The sequence below is a fragment of the Mustela nivalis genome (assembly GCF_964662115.1).
Source record: "Mustela nivalis genome assembly, chromosome: 20".
Taxonomy (NCBI): Eukaryota; Metazoa; Chordata; class Mammalia; order Carnivora; family Mustelidae; genus Mustela; species Mustela nivalis.
The window spans coordinates 2,897,792-2,916,597 of NC_139039.1; the positions used below are offsets into that span (position 1 = coordinate 2,897,792).

At 42.8% G+C, this 18,806-nt stretch overlaps 1 protein-coding gene across 1 annotated transcript in view; it reads right to left on the reverse strand.

The window, feature by feature from the left end:
- PSD3 (pleckstrin and Sec7 domain containing 3) overlaps nt 1–18,806 on the reverse strand; it is a 733,176-nt gene that overhangs the window by 609,945 nt on the left and 104,425 nt on the right. Inside the window, exon 4 of the mRNA XM_082715136.1 lies at nt 10,790–11,656. Within this exon, the coding sequence (XP_082571262.1) occupies nt 10,790–11,536 (747 nt within the window). The 5' untranslated portion in view covers nt 11,537–11,656. The remainder of the gene's footprint in view (nt 1–10,789; nt 11,657–18,806) is intronic.

An 18,806-nucleotide genomic window follows, 5' to 3' on the forward strand; every position in this document is an offset into this window, starting at 1 on the left:
AGGAAGGAAGTGAAGGAATTAGTAAAAGAGGAGGTTGCTTACAGTGACTATGTCATTAACAAATTAGAGGTTATACTAATGGGGCGCCCATTATGTGCAATACATTTGTAATAATAGAAAGATTTTATTAATTTAAATCTTAAACATCATTATCCTAAACAAAATCAAACTTTTTAAGGTTACAAATATTGAAAGGATCTGCTCAATTGTCTATCATTAGAATGCAGTTTCATTCAGGGAAACCTCGAATGCTTGAGGAACTGGAGTATTCTCCCCCTCTACCTGACTTACTACTTCAGGAATTCGTCATAGCTCTATAGCTCAGAACTAGGGGTGCCTGGGTGGCTCAGTCGGTTAAGCGTCTGCCTTTGGCTCAGGTCATGATCCTGGGGTCCTGGGATCAAGCCCGCATCAGTTTCCCTGCTCAGCAGAGGGCCTGCTTCTCCTTCTGCCTCTGCTGCTCTCTCTGCTTAGATTCTATAGTTCAGAACTAAAGGACTTTGAGGGAAAAATGAATGTTCCCTATCATCCGGAGGAAGTTAAACCATGTGCCTCAAGGATTTTTTCCATAAGATTAGGAAGAGGGTAGCAGGAATATTAAATCCTGCAATCTGTACAGTAACTATAGGTACCTGTAGCAACTATAGTAATCTGTAGACTAACTAGGGAAGTTACTTCACCAATGCACCCACTCTTCCCTTAATTTCAGTGTTCCTCTCCTGTTCAAAACTCTCCAACAGCTCCCCATTGTAGGTAGAATAAAATTCAAACTTCTTTCTGAGTCTGTGAAGCTCTACATGATCTGTCCCTTCCTGTGGCTTTGACTTTTCTCATAACTAATGCTCACTAGCGATCCTGCAGGTACGTGGGACTCTTGTGCTAAGCCTTGCATTGAACCTTCCCCTCCCTGATCTTCCATGGCTGGTTCCTGCCTGTCATTCAAGTCTTAATTCAAAAGTCACCTCCTCCGTGAGGACAGTTCTCATCACACAAACTAGACTATTCTTTCTAACACCCCTCATCTCATCACCTCCTTCTGTTTTATTTTCTTCCAGGTACCAGTCACAGTCAGAAGTTGTATGTTCATGTCTTGTTTTCTTGTTTCATTTGCTGCGCCTACCAGAGTATGTGAGCTTGTCTTATTCACTGCTGTATCCCCAGTGCCTAGAACAATGATCAAGAAATAGTTATTGAATGAATGAACCCAGAAGTTATTTCTTTAGCAATTATTCATCCAGATTGAAACCATAGTTTCAAAAGTATCATGTCTGAACACACAACACGCACACAAAAATCTGTATTAAAACTCATGAGATTTTCTGGTAGATGAGCCACTCAACCCCTCACTTTTACTTTCCATAATTAACACACTTGCTTTATAATTTTAACAAATTTGTTAGTTTAGTTATTTGTCAGTTTCCTGGCTTGTGGTGGATTTTAAAAAGTCTCTTAGAAGTCAGCACGCTAATGGCAGTAAGAGGGAACAGGTCAACATGAAGGAAACTGAAAAATGACTAAAAAACAGTAAGAACTCAGAGAACAGAGTATTTGTACAAAGCAAATTGTCTTACAGATGAAAGTTGCCAGCAAACAATATTGCTATTATAATAATTACTTATCAAGAACGTTAAATTATGTTGCATATACATCTAAAGAAACAAGATAATAGTAAATATCAAGTGCTTCTTAGAAAAGATTTTATCCAAAATGTTATTTTTTTAATCTTTTAAAATGGGGTGGAAGGAAAGGACTTGAGCCCACAGTATTAAGAATTATACCAGCCGCAATTAATTAAGTACCTCTGATAAGAGGCACTCTGCAAACATTAGTTTATTTAATGCACTTAACCACTAACTACATGAGATGGGTGTTATTATTTCTTCTTCTTTCCATTAAAGAAGTTGAGGTTTAGAAGTTTTTGTTTTTGTATTTTTTTAAGATTTTATTTATTTGACAGAGAGAGAGAGAACACAAGCAGGGGGAGTGGGAGAGGGAGAAGCAGGCTCCCCACTGAGCAGGGAGCCCAATGCGGTGCTAGATCCCAGAACCCTGGGGTCATGATCTGAGCCGAAGGCAGATGCTTAACAACTGAGCCACCCAGGCGCCCCCAAGTTGTTATTTTTTATTGCTATTTGAAAGGGCAAACAATTTGGTTTTCTGAGAGAATTATTTCTGTGGAACACGTTAAAGAAAACTTCCTTCCCTCCTTCCTTCCTTTCTTCTCTCCTTCCTATTTCCCCTTCTCCTTCCCTCCGGTCCCTCCCTTCTCACCAAGGGCAGGTGCAGCTAACCAAGTCCTTCACAGCATGGATGCCTGGAAAACACGGATCCCAATCTGACTCTGAACACCACCAGCTCTGTAAACATTTTATGTTGTTCTCGTTGCTCTTTTCCTGATTTTCGCTTGATCTCTTCTTCATCTTGATCCTTATTTATATTTCCCAGATCTGATTCTTTTTTTTTTTTAAGATTTTATTTATTTATTTGACAGAGATCACAAGAAAGCAGAGAGGCAGGCAGAGAGAGAGGAAGGGAAGCAGGCTCCCTGCTGAGCAGAGAGCCCGATGCGGGACTCTGGGATCGTGACCTGAGCCGAAGGCAGAGACTTTAACCCACTGAGCCACCCAGGCGCCTCCAAGACCTGATTCTTTATTACTATTTACCTTTACCATTATTTTTATTTATTATTTCTACCATAGTTGAAATTCTTTATGGAAAAAGATGGAAAAATGTAACAAACTCCTGAGATCTTTCTTCTTGTGGCATGGGATAAATGGTGTGACATTTTACTTTTTCCTTCATCATATAATCACTTAGAGAATTCAATAAAAAGAAACCAAGCTCCTTGCTGATAAAGTAGGATCTTCAAATAATACGACACTATAAGTGCTTGAGTAATGCCCTGAAGATTTTTGGCTCACATAATCTGCTGGACCCAGTAATTGAAAGGTTAATACAAAACCACACATCCTGAAAATTGAAAGTTAAATTCCAAAAAGTTAAAATTGACTAAATATAATCACGGAAATATGCACAACACAAAGGGCAGCCAAAAAAGGATCACAGCTGCTGATGACTTCAGAAGGAGGGAAAGGGAACCTCTAAAACCTGTAGCCCTGCACTAGCCCAACAACGTGAACTGTATGGAACCATCATTCCTTCTTGCACCCACCTTTTGCTTTGTTTTTGTTTTTTTTTAAAGATTTTATTTATTTATTTGACAGAGACAGAGATAGCGAGAAAGGGAACACAAGCAGAAGGAGTGGGAGAAGGAGTAGCAGGCTTTCTGCGGAGCAGGGAGCCACATGAGGGGCTCAATCTCAGGATCCCAGGATCATGACTTGAGCTGAAGGATGGTTAAGGACTAAGCCACCCAGGTGCCCCCCACCTTTTGTTTTCATTGGTATGGTTCAGTTCACAGAATCAGTATAACCCAGTTCAAGGAATGTGGCTTATCTTTACGATTTTCGTTGTTCTGACATGGGTCAGGAGTCCCAATGAGTTGCTATGAAGTGGGAGAGATCACATGTAGAATCTGAAATGGTAGTCTGCCTAGTACAGAATCTCACTTTCACTAAGTACTTAGATTTGTTGTAATCTTCCAGCATCCTATGGTCTCCGAAAAGTCTACGAAGAAGAAACATATTTGAAAGAGAAAATTTACAACGTCATAGCCAGTATCAAATTCTAGAAGTAAATCTATTTATTCATAAGCCGTATCAGGTAATAGTTTAATTCTAATATATTGCTTAGTTCAGTTGTGCTCTTTTTAAAAAATCTCCCCAAAGGCTATAAAAACTGGCTTCCTTAAAATTTGAGAAGGCTCAGATAGGACATTTACACAAAGTGATCACTTTATAAATTTAGTTTACAGCTCCATGAAAGTGTTTTTGGTCATTTATTAGGTTGTTCATTCAAATTAGCTCCCCTCTTTTCCATGTTCCATTAATTTCTAGAAAATGTCCCTTTCTAAGATATACATATACATCATCATCATTGGGCTTCAGCAGACCTGATAGTGTCTCGTCAGCTGTTCCTGCCCCTGCCTCCACCATCGTAAACTGGGGGACACCCAACCTGTGCTGGACCAAGGAGCCTCCTGCTGGGCGATTGGGAAGTAGGCCCAAGGGCTCCAGTCTTAGTCTAAATTGTCTCTAAAGAAAGGAGATACAAACCTGGGAATTATGGGTTGTCATCCTCCCCACTGCGGAAGAGGGAATAGAGGGAGCAGATGTGCAGAAAGAGAAAACATGATTCAGAGACCAACAGAGAAAGGAGATACAGAGAGAGCCCTGAAATCTCCGGAGCCCTCACCAGTTGGTCCTGAGGCCCACCCACATCTCCACGTCTCCACATCTTAGGGTCCTGAAGTCCTAGGGTTTTATGAGACTCTACTCTTACACACATGTGTTCTTCCAATGAGTGCCCTGCATTTGGGATAAAGTATCCTTGAGGATTTCAATTATACACAACCAAGAATCTTAACTAAATCTTACAAGTAGAACACTTTTGTCCAAGGGCACAAACCTTCAAATTTAAACTGAGGCAATCTGTTGGAACTAACTCAAACTAGTTAAGTGAGACAAGTCTCTTCACCATTCTGGGTCTTAGTTTCTGATTAGAATTGATTTCCAAATAATTCCTTTCCTGAATAATTGATTCCAGAGACCAAAACACAGAACAATTCCTTTCAGCATTTATTTCCTTTTTAATATGAGAGAAAAACAAAACAAAACTTTTTGTAGAGCTATAAAAAACACTAAATTTTAGTCTCTTTGTCCAAGGCTAAACTAATACTTGACTAATGCAGCTAATATTTTATAAAAAAAAAACAATTAACAGTTGGTGTAAAGTGTTCTAAGATATATTTAGTTCTGGGGTGCCTGGCTGGCTCAGTTTGTTTAGCATCTGACCCATGGTTTCAGCTCAGGTCATGAGACAGAGTCTGGAATTGGGCTCTGCACTCAGCAGGGGATCTGTTTGTGATTCTCTCTCTCCCTCTCCTTCTGTCCCTCCCCCTGCTTGCACTCTCTCTCTAAAAGTAAATAAACATTTTTAAAAGAAAGTATTTAGTTCTTACTTACCCTGTGAGGAGACATTTAATTGTTCCAATAATGATGTTTTCCAACTCACAGTAACTTCTAAATATGATGGACTTTCAAGGATTTGTCATCAAAAGCTCTAGTTTTGGTTGACTTTTAAAGTAGGCACAAATGGATTGGTAAGAACTTAGAATCATAGAACTAGATGGGAGGAAAGCAGTCTACTCTTTTCACATTATAGACAAGGCGTTAAGATACAGAATGAAGAGACTTGTGCATCCTTAGCTAACTTAAATCAAAGAGAGGGCCAGAGTCTCTATGTCCTAGCTCCCATTCCAATTGCTATTCTGTATGTCACAGGAACCCCCAACCGTGAAGTGGCCCATGTGCTCTCTGCCCTCTTCTCCCGGTCAAGATGCCGCAATGCATATAGTTCCTTGAGGGTAGCACTGGAGGGTAGCATATAGATCATTGAGGGTAGTACAATGATCCCCAGGACTTCTGTGTTTGAATGTGAAAGGAAAGGGTAAGGAAAGAAAAACAGCAAGAAAATGTTGTCATGGGAACACAGAGGCAAACCACAAGATAAAAAAGAATTGAAACCTGTTCTGCTATCTCAGACTTCATTTATTCAAGTAATAAATCAAGACATCTGTATCAAAACCAATGCAGTGTAAAATAGACTAAAGATAAGCTTTTCAATCCCAACAGTACTGTCTCCTAAGTACCAACATCTTTTAAAAGGGTCACCATTGCCATTTATCTCTATTGCTGTTTAAATTACTATATGGGCATTTGTGCAAGCTCTCTCTTTGTTCTAATTTCTTTTTTAAAATTCTAAATTGCTCACCAAGAAGGTTTAATTTAAAGGTATTTTATGTGCAGAACCATTTTTAAATTTATGACAGGCCAGACAAAGTCAACAGACTTAGGTAATTAAGTTTCTACCCCAGATAACATAAATGACCTTTTCCAGGGGCAGCTTAAGTATATGGGGAGGGGATAGGGGTCAGTATTCAACGCCAGAAGGGAATTTATTCACCTGGAATCTGGTCAGAGAAGGAAATATCAATCATTTGGGGACCGACAGCTGGGAATTCTGTCCTTAAAATTCCATGGTGGGATTTGTTTTGTTGTTCTCAAAATGCACTGATTCTTTCATTTCACTGAATGTTAACCAGCCTTGCAAACTTTCATTCCTTCCTTTATTCACTCATTCAACTAACTGTTAAGCCCCAGGCACTATGTTACCATGTATATAAACACCCTCGTGTCTACTGAAGTCCCAGATCTCCCCGAGAGAGGCTAGCCCACTAGGTATCTTCCTTGCAGAGAGGTCATTTGACAAAATTATTAATCTTTAGGGACATGCTGATTGTTTTAATACTTCCATTTCATCACAGTTTCATTACCTCTCTCAATTCATAGATTCATACTTTATACAGAGTGTCAGAACTGGAAAGACCTCAGAGAATAAACATGATATCCTAGCTTTGTTCAATGAGTTGTTAGTGGCCACTTAGCTAGTTAGTACCCAGAACCAGAGCTTCCTTTTTCATCTCTTAAATTCCAGTGCCAGAGAACTTTACTCTAAATCAAAACTTCCCATCAAAAATTTAATGTACTTTGGGGCATCTGGCTGCCTCAGTCAGTTAAGCATCTGCCTGCGCTCAAGTCATTATCCCAGGATCCTGGAATCCAGCCCCCGCATTGGGGCGGGGGAGGGGGGGGGTCCTTGCTCAGCAGGGAGTCCACTTCTCCCTCTCCCTTCGCCCCTGCCTGTGCATGCAGCCTCTCCCTCTCTAACTCTGTCTCTCTCAAATAAATAAATACTCTTTTTAAAAAAATGCACTTTACAGACTTATATTTCAGACATTTATCTTTTTTATAATGCAAAACACTCCAAGACACAGAAAGTTAAAAATATTTTTTTCTAGTCTGCTTGATAAGGCCTCCCTATAGGACAAATAGGACTGCACTTCCCTCCACTATCTTAAAAAAGAAATACCGATTCCTGCCTCCCTCCCACATAAACCTCCCATGGACTCCTTGTCTGTCCTGCTCACTTTATCCTGTTTTGTAGACCTGACCACTCCCGGAAGCTGGTGATAAAAGCTCAAAAATGTGATTGCTTTTGAGATGACGAGGAAGAGAAAAAGGAAGACCAATGGAGAGAGGTAAACTTTCTGGGAAATTTAAAGCTATAGGTGAAAATTTTGTGGGATTTAAAAAATGGTATTTGGGGGGGAAATTTTGTCATTTATATACAAAAAGTCATTGTTATTTCAAAAGATAAAATACGTAAGATATGAAGACCTAATTTTTTAAAAATTGGAGATTTCACAAAATCATTATAGAGAAAGTTTTTCTCCCTCTCTTGTGTTGTGTCTGTTTTCTTTATCTTTGTATGGTCTTTGTATCTTTAGTTAGCCCCAAATTCAAGCCACACATTGACAGTTCCTCTCGTTCCCACAGAGAGGCAGCAGAACATGGGGTCCAAGAAATGGTTAGGGCAGCCTCTTGCCTCAGACCATGGAACAATTTCTGATTCACACTGACAGACTCACCACAGGAATGTTATAGCCCTCAGCTGGCATTGCCAGGAGCTGGAACTCTACATCTTCCAAACCCAGGCCTTCGCTGCTTCTAGAAAACAGCGCTTATTCACACAAGGCTAGTCACTCGACCTGATATTCCCGACTGTCCTTCTCCCATCCTTCCCACCGGAGAAAGTAGGAGAATAGTGTCCCAGGTTCTAGGAAGTAGTGGGCTGCCTTCCAAGAAAACCCCCCCTCTCAGAAGACACTGAGAGATGGCTGAAAGAGCTCTGGCGTCTGAGTGGATACTTGAGCTCTGTCCTGAGCCGCCATGTCCTAGTCATAGGACCCAGAAAATTGCTGACCATTCCTAAGCATCTTGTCTTCTTATCCGTGAAGGGGAGATAATAATAATATATATCCTCACAGAGTTTTGAGTTTTCAATAAGAGGAAATAGTGCATTGGAAGCCCTATGTTGGTCACAGAGTGCTATAATTATTTTTTATATAAATTAGGAACAAATTGATTTGATTTGATTTGATTTGCTGCGCTTATGCCCTATGCTAACTTGGAAGGATTTAAGTCAATAATTTTTCACATTGGAGCCCATTTGTTTCAACTGTGAGAGGATAAATTAAGCCATCTGCAGCATTGCGAAGAGGAGAGTTTACACTTGATCCAGATTTTTCTGCTTGGAAAGTTGATATATGAACCTCAGTCCTATCATACACATGTAGTATATGTAGGCTTTGCTTCCGTATAGCCAGCATTTCACTTTAACAAATATAATTGATCACATTTTTCATGAGTATATCAAGCAAAATTCCTATTATGGGTAATCAAGGGCTTTCCATTCCTAGGTGATTAGAAGATTTTTTTTTTTTTAAGATTTTATTTATTTATTTGATAGAGAGAGATCACAAGTAGGCAGAGAGGCAGGCAGAGAGAGAGAGGAGGAAGCAGGCTCCCTGCTGAGCAGAGAGCCCGATATGGGACTCGATCCCAGGACCCTGAGATCATGACCTGAGCCGAAGGCAGAGGCTTAACCCACTGAGCCACCCAGGCGCCCCTAGAAGATGTTTTTAATTACCCTTCTGCCTCTTTGCTGTGACTTATACAGCTATGAGAAGCATGAAAAGACTGGAGAATTTTCATGCACTAATTTATCAAGTCCAGACACTTTAATCTACTCAGGACTGCACAGATGGAAAATCTATCTCTGTTAATTTCCTCTTTCACTAACACAAAAGACCAGGCAGGGGTCACCTTGTTAATAATAGCCATAAGGCATTTAAAGGACTTGTGGTCTGAGGGTGCTAATTTCCCAACTTGCCTTCCTATGGTGGAGGTAATCACAATATCTGACCAGCAAACTCAAGGTTTATTTTTTTTAGCCAGGCTTCCTCCTAACCACCTCAAGTCCCACCCTGCATGGACCTCCTACCCTGATGCCCCACAGATTTGCCTCTCTTCTTCTCTCTCTTAATGCAGAGCTACTGACAGTCCCTTTTACTGGTTCAACACTTTCATACACAAATCTAAGTTTTGTTCCAGAATCTTGCAATCCCTACTTTAGATGGAGGCAGATATCTCAGAGCCTGTTAGCAAAAGTGGCTACATGAGGCAGACAAGGTAAAAAAATCTACCCACTTGGACCAACTCCCAAGGTACCTTTCCCTTGAGAAATGATAACAGTTCTGAGGCTTGGGCTTATATCTAGAAGACAGGAGGGAAGAGTAGGAAAAGATGGAGTTTTCAAGTTATCAGACCAGAATTCAAATACATAAACAACTACTGTGTGACCCCACATAGAGAGACAGGGCTCTGACGCATGGGTATGTCATTCCTTCTAAATCCCTGTAGGAAATGAGTGATACAAGAACTAGGAAGGAATGTAAACTATTTCTTAAGGAAGCATGCTAGCATCTCTCTTCTTCCAAGAGTTCCCCTGAATAGAACTTGCGCTCATCCTTTCTCCCTGATTCTTAACTGTACAGGCTCCATGTTAAAAGGGGAAAGGGAAAGGAAGGATGGTGTGGAGGAGATGTAGGAGATAGCCACAGAGCATGTAGGAGATAGCCACAGAGTCTAGATGAAGCCACACCACTTCTAAGCCCATGGAAGACCCATTTTCTGATGTTGTGAATTTCATCCACTTCTCCTGTTAGGTCCCTGAGAGTCCCCTCCATGTCAAACTTCCACATATCCCAACAAGAATCCCTACTCTTCTGTCTCATCCCAGCAACACCAACAGACAGACTCTTCCTCACCCTCACTGCTGTCACCTATGCATGTGCAAAATAGAGCAAATTGTTCATGCTGTGAAGAAAAGGAAAATAAAAGCATAAGGTTTTATTTTGCCCACCCATTTTGGGAGCCATACACCTGAACTGGGGGGAGAGAGCACCAGCACCATGAAGAGGTGGGGTCAGAGATACAGAGAATAAGACGCTAAGAACAAAGTGTCAGCATGGCTGTGATTGGGCGTATAGCCCTGAAGAGCTGGAAGATACCCCGAGGATCACATAGAATGACCTACTGCTCCCTTACTGCTGGGAAATGGAGGCCGGCAGGCTGCGGGTGCCCAGATCTACATATCCTCAGTGGGGCAGGGGAGGGTGATGGAAGTAGATGTGGGCCTTAGAAGGTCAAGCATGTAAAACTGTGAGTTCCAAGCTGTACCCCAGTTCTGAAAACCTTCACAAAATCCAGAGAAGCCTCCTCAAAGCCCTCACAGTCTATTCTGGAGAATAGGTTTTGCTTTTGCCCTTTTGTTTTTGGCAGGAAGAGGATTTTTGCCTAGCCACTTCTCAGTGCCCCCATCTGGGACTGGGGATATGGGCCTCTATTCCTCTGGGAGGCTCAGTAAAGGTCTGCATGCCTCCTTTGCCCTTCCTCCGGCCTTCCCCTAAAAGTATGTACTTCCTCGCCTAACTTTACTTCTCCTATTTTTGGCAGAAATCTCGGGAAATAGTTATTCACTCTCTCCTTTCAAACAAGTTGTTGTTAATGGCAGAGAAGGTGGCAGAACACGGAGGAAAGATACAGGCCCAGGACCAGGGGACTGTGGCTGGTGACTACCTCCGCTACTGAGGTGTACGCCCTCCATGGAGGAACTGGGAACCCTCGTGGGCTCATCTGTCCCCACTCGATTCCTCTTCTAGGGGAACAGCTGGAGTCTGGGGATTCAGCCACACACACTTTCTTACCTTGAGAGGCAGAGTGGCAGGCGGGGCGGGGTAGCTCTGGCTGGTCTGAATGTGCGGAGAGTATCTGTAGAGCCTTGCTCTCCTGGCTCGCCCTGTGGTGCCGGTGCCCTCCTCATAGCTCTTCGGGAGCACCTGGCAGGTGGCAACAGCTCTCTTCAGCGTAACACTTTCACCCCTGTCAGTAGGGTGAGCCAGGTTGGCCTGTGGAACTGAACATCCCAAGGCATCCCAAGACCAAGGGTCCGTGCTCCACAGGTCCTGGGGGGCAGAGATGGCTGGCCAGTGCTCCCAGCCCATGGAGGAATCGCTGCTTTCATCGCTCATTACGGGAGCTGGGCTAGGAAGGCTGCATGACAGGGGCTGTAGTCGTCCAAATTTCCTGGAGGCAGGGGCCAGGGAAGGTCTGTGACGTGGGGATCTGCAAACGCCACCCCTCCTTCCATCCAGATCCTGGGGTTTTTCCTCTCTCTCCTCCTCCTTCAGAGCAGAGCAACTGAAAGCAGCTGGTTCCTCAGTCCCAGAGCCCCCCTTCTGCAGCAGGCGCAAGGGAGGAGCAGCCAAGCCCTGTGTGCGCCTGAGGCCCCGGCCTGCCAAGAGGCCAGTCCTGGGACTTGGGAAAATGTGTCCCTCCTCCGGGCCCCCTGGGGCTGCTGTAGAACGGGAGGGGAGAGCTCCAGCAGGGGGGGCCTGCAGCTGGATGAAGAGGAAGGAAGTTCTCATCTGCTGTTGCTCAGGCTGTTCAGCCATTTCCTCCAAGAGGGTAGGGCTGGCTCTTGCCAGCGTCAAGCTTCAGACCTCGGTGCCCAGTGAGGCAAATGCTGGCAGCTGCAGGCAGACGTGACTTGGCCCCATGGTTCCAATGACAGCCTGAGGAAGCAAAGGACACACCTTCAGCCCCCCAGGAGGAATCTTCAAGGAGCAGGGGTCCTGTTGGCTTTGGTACTGGACTCAGCACTCACTGCACAGAATCACAAAAACAGAGCCCAGTCTAGGAGTGAGGGCTGGGAGGGAACAGTCAAGATTCTGCCACTCTCACCGTGGTGTGTCTGACGGAATCCCTTTGTCTTAATTAAATGCCCCCTTCCCTATATTTGAAATGAAGAGGCTGAAGTTACTTGTTTCACTGTTGAATCCTGAATTCCATACTTGCTACACCTGTTCTCGTGTGTCTGACATGGGAGAGGCTCTGTGATTGACAGACGAAACCTCCAGGACACTTCAAAGTGTCCTTTTAATCTCCCTTGCCTGCACGGATAATGCACACTTGTGAACAACTTTAATGTTTTAACGAATTTCCTCTTTAAATCCTGTGGTTATTTAGGAGTTCCCCAGGAGTCCTACAGTCCCACATCAAAATACTTGGCGTCATACACACAAGTAAATAAAAATAAAGAAATAAAGGGGAAAAGAGAGACAGAAAGATAGAAAAAAAAAAAACCCAGAAAATAAGAAAAACAAGCTGGTGACAAATCAGATGCAAGGGGCTTTTGTTCATTTTAAACACTTCATCCTCTTGTGAGAACTGTAGAAATCCACCTGAAAATTCATTGAGTAATTCACTTGCAGGGTGTTACTATAGGCTCAATACCTCTCACAGTGGAAAAGAACATTCTGAGTCCTGTGGCCTTGTCCTTGAGGAGTGAAGAGGGAGGGGGATGGGAAAGGTCTTTTCTTTCTCAATGATGACATGACGGAAAGAGACCCCGGATATTATGCTAGGAGACGAACTGAGCCCAGAGCCCAGAAAGTTGGCTGCTTGGCAGCACACGAGCCTGAGATGTCCCTCTCCCTGGCACCCGGCCATTACCTTCCACTGGCATCACCCCTGGAGTAATGCAGGGCCATGGCCCTGGCTGGCCACTGCTGACCAGCGCAGCTTGGGTTGTTCTCAGGATGGGTGCCGGGGTCTCTCCATTTATTTTTATTGTTAAACATCTTCACACAACCTTTACATCCGAGGTGATGGCAGCTCTGCTCACATTTCCAGACAGTTGACAAAGGACTCAGTGTACAGCTACTGAGAAATGTGCCAGAGCTGTCTTGTGTAGGCATGGGACACCGTAACTCCTTTCAACAAACACCATTACAGAGAAAACTTTAGCAAAACAGTGTTCTCCCATCCACTGAAATAATGACATGTTGATGGGATCAAACTATTTTCAATACAAGTCCAGTGTGAGTGTTGGCTGGTGTTCTTATGCAATTTACTCACTCTCCTGTCAAAGTATTCGCTTGGACACTAACCACTCAGCACACATTAGTTTGTTAACGGATTTACTGCTAAGAAGGCCAGAAAACTTTTGTGTTTGTACAGGACAGGGATTTGGGTGAGAAGAAACCACCATTTTGTTTGAGCCTCTACAGGCGCCAAGGATCCCACAGGTGCTTTGCATGCCTTATGTGATTCAAGGCAGAACACAGTCCCATGAGGAGGTGGCCTCACCTTCATCTTGCAATTGAGGAATGTGCAGCTCAGGGAAGTGAAATGATTGCCAGCTGCCTGTTTCCCACAAGCGCAGATGGGCCAGGGCTTTAAAGAGCTGGCAGAGCAGAAGTCTCACCTCAACTCCAACCTCCAAAGAAAACTATGTAGAAAAGAGCTCTGGTGGTAGTGGTGGTGTGCTCGGGACACTTCTCTCTTACACCTTTTTATATTTTTAATTTTATTTATTTATTGTTTATTTTATTTCTAGGTTGTGCAGGCTTGGAATAGCAGATGTTGCTATAGAGTTGACAGAAAGGCTGGTAGGACTTACTTGGAGGTCACACGTAAGACACCTCACTAGGACACTCTTAAGTATTTGGGGGGAACCTTAAAGGGAATCTGGAGTTCTATACGAGAAGTTGGGACAAGTGCCAGAGAAACATGGGTTTCTGCTGTGGTGTAAATAGCACTGAGATGGAGAGCATGTGCTTTGGTGACAGACAGATATTTCTCTGAATCCACTGTGTGGCTATGTGACCTTGAGCAAGTTACTTAAGCTCTCTGATCATTAGTTTCTTCTTCTCTAAGATGAGGTAACAATACCTACTTTATAGGGTTGCTGAGAGGATTAGGTGAAAGTGTATGTAAAGGGCTTACCTAGCATAGCAGCTGGAACATAATGGTCTAACATTTATGTTAGCAACTTTTAGAATTTATAGCTACACACTACTAGAGAAAACTGGTCGACCCAATGGAATGGTTTGAGCTGTGGCATTAAATGTTTGTATTCCGTCACGATGGGCAATCACACACATTTTCATACTTCTCATGTGATCGGTAAGCATTTTTTAAAAATTCATTCATTTAATCTTTTTAAAAAATTTTTTATTTTTTATCAACATATAATGTATTATTAGCCCCAGGAGTACAAGTCTGTGAATTGCCAGGTTTACACACTTCACAGTACTCACCATAGCACATACCCTCCCCAATGTTCATAACCCAAACCCCCCTCCCTGCCCCCTCCCCCCAGAAAACCTCAGTTTGTTTTGTGAGATTAAGAGTGTCTTATGGTTTGTCTCCCTCCCGATCCCATCTTGTTTCATTTATTCCTTTCCTACCCCCTAAGTCCCCCACGTTGCCTCTCAACTTCCTCATATCAGGGAGATCATATGATAATTGTCTTTCTCTGATTGACTTATTTCGCTCAGCACAATAGATGGGTAAGCATTTAAGAGCTAAGAAATTAGTTGGGATGAGGGAAGACTCTGTAGTGAATTGGAGTCTGGACACTTGTGCTTGAGTCCTGGTGTGATCATTTATTAGCTATGACTCACAGCAAGTTTCTGAACTTCAGGGCATTTACCTGAGCAAAATAAATTTCTGTCTTTCCTGCCTTACAGATTTATTTTGAAGGTCAAATGGGATAATCTATGTAAGAATATATTAGGTCTTTAAGTCAGCATGGATTTTGTTATAATAATATCACCAATAACTCTAAGTCATTGTCTCTGATTTCTCTGAAAACTCAAGGTTTCTTTGTCTGAAAGGATTCTAGGTTGACTCCTAACACCACTTTACCTTCAAGATTCATAAGGTGTGATTGCAAACAACAGGGAACTTAAATCATAGTCTATTTCTGGTAGTGACTTCTTTTCATTACATTTAGAGAAAAAAGAACATTCTAGAATTTTAACAAGGGTGGAGTAGGGAGTGGGCACTGGGAAGGTAGATCAGAGTACTTGCTTTTCTCATTTAGGCATTATGACAACTTTAGGAAGTAGGCAGCATGATTCCCCTTTTAGAAACAGAGAAAAGGGGCATCTGAGTGGCTCAGTGAGTTAAGAGTCTGCCTTGGGCTCAGGTCATGACCCCCTCTTACAATTGAGCCCCATGTCAGCGGCTCCCTGATCAGCGGGGTGTCTGCTACTCCCTCTGCCTCTGCCCCTCCCCCCTGCTCTTGCTTTCTCTCTCTCTCTCAAATAAACAAATAAAATAAAATTGAAAAAGAAATGCAGAAAAGAGAAAATAAGGGAAATGAAGTCACTTGCTTAGAGCAACATGGTTTGAGAGGGTAGAAATTTGAGATTTTCATCCAGGTCTGGCTCTTTCCTCTCACTAGGATGGGTGGACCCAATCAACATAGTTTGTTCAGCCTGTGTGTACTTCCCATCTCCAAAGCCTGGATTCCCAGGAAAGACCTATTCACCATACATGTGTTACATTTGCTGATGAAGGAAACTCTCTAAAGGTTGCCTGGTATTTTTAAGAGCTTAAATGATTCAAGATTATACAAAATGGTACAATCAAGAGCTGTTGTCTGAGTTAAAGATAAGTAATTCTCCCAGGAATGGTGATTCTAGAGAATGAGTGTTAGAGGGGAATCTGGGGAATCCCAAGGATTCCTGGAAATATTCTATTCAGAGTTTAAATCAAAGGAGTCACAACCTGCCTCTCCACAGTCATTCGTTCTCACAGAAGGTGGCATCCACAGTGGTCTACCCTTGGCAATTAAACTGGGAAACTTCTGGGGTCACTGTGTCCAATGTGTTTGTGACCTCTTGGTCATCCACAGCCTGACGGGAAGGAAAGGAGGTAGTAACTAGAGCCTCTCCTGTTATATGTGTTTGGAAAATGCATTCTGGAGTCAAAATAGAATGAGAAGCAGAGGTAAGGGTGGGGTATGAGACTGAGGAAGAGTTTGGCAGAAACAAAACCTGAATGGCTAAGGAAGCATGAAGAAGCCAGAGAGAGTATGCCTAGGGCAGGGACATGGACTGAACTGAAAGACACACCTACGAGAGTCCGAGCAATGTCAGTCATAAGTGCTGAGCATTCCTATTCATGACATTTCAAATAAGGCTTCAAGATTCTTTAGGTTATTCTCTCTGTTGGTTAGAAATACACCTTACCTCACAGTTGTGGCTTATATAAGGAGATTTGCATAGTAGTGAATGTGTGAATGCCGACGTTACCTGTCACCATTACTGAATGTCTACTATATGCCTATATATTTATATCTAATCTTCACAAGAAGGTAAATGTTAGAGTCGCTGGCTCAAAGCAGACACTGAGGTCTGCAGAAGTTAAACTTTTTTCCCAAGGTGACATAGCAATTAAGTGGATGCGGACTCCGGTCTTTCAGTCTCCAAAGTCTGTGCTCTTTCCATGTTGCCACGTTGCTTCCAAATGCATCTAATTAGGGACCAACTTTATATTCTATTTTACAGAGAAACACTTGCGATTTGGAGAGATGAGAAAAAAAGAAAAGAAAACTTTTCTCACATTTGTTTCAAGTACCAGGGCACAGGGTCCCCTCAACTCCTGCACCTCTTATTTTCTTCAGACTCACTCCCCTGTGACCACTTTTTGTCTCTCCCCAAAAAGCAGCCTCGGCTCATTTCTTCAAAACTTGACACCATGTCAGGTATTCCCCCTTGCGATGATTATTTTTGGAAGAACCAGATGGAGTTTTCCCATTTCCATCCTGTTTCTGTTTCCTTTACTGTCTGCCGCCTTGACCCCACACACACGGGTGTGTTTTGAGGGACTCGTGTTTTAAGTTGGTATGTGCCTGCCCCAGCATCTGATCACATAGGCTGACTGTTTCTGAAGTAAATGGAAAAAGTTCTTGAACAGACGAGAGCGATGGCCATGAGGAATTTAAATGCTCTGCTCTGTGCCATGCCTGCATGGCTGTCTTTTAGTTCATGGTTTCTGAAGCCTTTTCCACCGTGGAAGCACTGGACTGTCAAACGTAGGGAGCAGGCTCCACTTTACAGAGGGGGTGGGGAGGGATACGGACAGTTTGTGGTATAAGGAGTGAGGTTTGAGGTGTTTGTTTTCTGAGACCCAGGTCAGGGGCAGAGGCTATACCTCCCTCACTTCATCTCTAATTGTTCCAGATTGTTCCTCAGTGAAGCCATCCTTACGGAGTGGTGAGTTTGCCAGTAGCAGTCTTCAAAAAACCTTGATTAGATGAATAGGGATTGTGTCTAAGTGTACTTTTTAAAATAACTAATTAGAAGAAAAGACACATCTCTGCTGAACTCCATAATAGCTGCCATTTTATCTAGTCTCACCGTGTGCCAAAGACTTCCCATTTGCTATCCAGGTAAGTATGCAAGAGGCCATAGGATGAAGAAATTGAGGCCTGGAGAGATGAAGCACCTTGCCCAAGGTCATTAACAGGAGGTGAAGCCAGCACTTGAGCCCTTTTTGTCCTAACTCCAAACAGGGGCCAAGGGCCTCTCAGTGCATCCCTGTCCTTATTCAAGACCACTCCAAGTCCCTTCAGTGCTCTCTCCATCCCCATTCAACAGATTTTACTAGCTGCTGCCACTTCGGTCTTCTAAGAACCCAAGTCAATCATGCCCATGACCTGTGGTCACCAGTCCCCAACATAAAAATAATCTCCACCACTGGTTTACCTGTGCCTTCCCCCTTTTTTCCCAGACTTTTCTCCCACTGCTTTTCCATGTGACCCCCCTCAGGCAGGTGTGTTCCTCATGCAAAGCTTTCACGGAGATGCTGGCTTGAGCCCCTTCCCTCTCTGTCTTCTCCAACTATGCAAACACTACTCCCTTCTGGGGTCCTCTATAGATTCTACCAGCTTTCTGACACCTTTGCCAGACACTCCAGCCATCAGTAATCCTTTCTTTTCTAGCATTTTCTGTCAACAACATTTATTCTAATGCCAGTCACATATTGTTCCCTGTGGTGAAAGAAAGAGAAAAGAAAGGAAAGGAAAGAAGTTTCCAAAAAGCTTTAGAATTTTTCTTTTTGCTAACTCCTGACTCAGTACCAAAAATCCAAAATATTTTAGTGTCACAACTCTTCTGCCATAAGTAAAACATTTGGCTTAGTTGTATACTCAGATCAGAATCACATATTGATAATTTTTTAGATATACCAGACAATAAGTTCACTTGAAACACTATTTAATTATAACTAATTCAGCAGTGAATTTGTAAAGCTGTATGTGTGTGGCATACCAACTTGCACAATGAGGCAATGTTTAAAGGAAGTGAAAGAGGTTTTATGATAATAAATACATAAATTATAAATAAGTAATAAAAACAATTACTAGACACATATTGATTGAGCATCTACTCTCTACCCTGCAGTAATAAAGCCCCCGCATAAAGGCTCTGATGGGAAAACACAGTGATCTTCAGTCTTTGGGAGTCTGATCTTTTGCTCTATTCCCTAATTCCTGCAAGGGCAAAATGATCCGGAATCGAACCAGTCTCCTGGATCAATGTTGTAAACACAATTTCTCTCCTAAGAAAGGCATGATGTAATCCCTTAAGTAATAGGAAGGGAGAAGTCTAGAATATAATTAGGCTAGATGATATTTGGGGGTACTTATCCAAAATAGATTCCCTGCTTTGTTTTTTAGCATTTCTGGGCCTCTGTTATAATTCTTGACAGGTGCTTCAGGTCAAAGGAATGATGGTCACTGGAGATAGGCCTAGGTTTTGTTTTGGAGAAGAGGAACAAAAAGAACAGAGCCCTGACCAGTTTGCAGGTCTAGCCCATACCTCACCAGGAGCACAGATTCTATCTCTATTTGTGAAAAAAAAAAAAAAA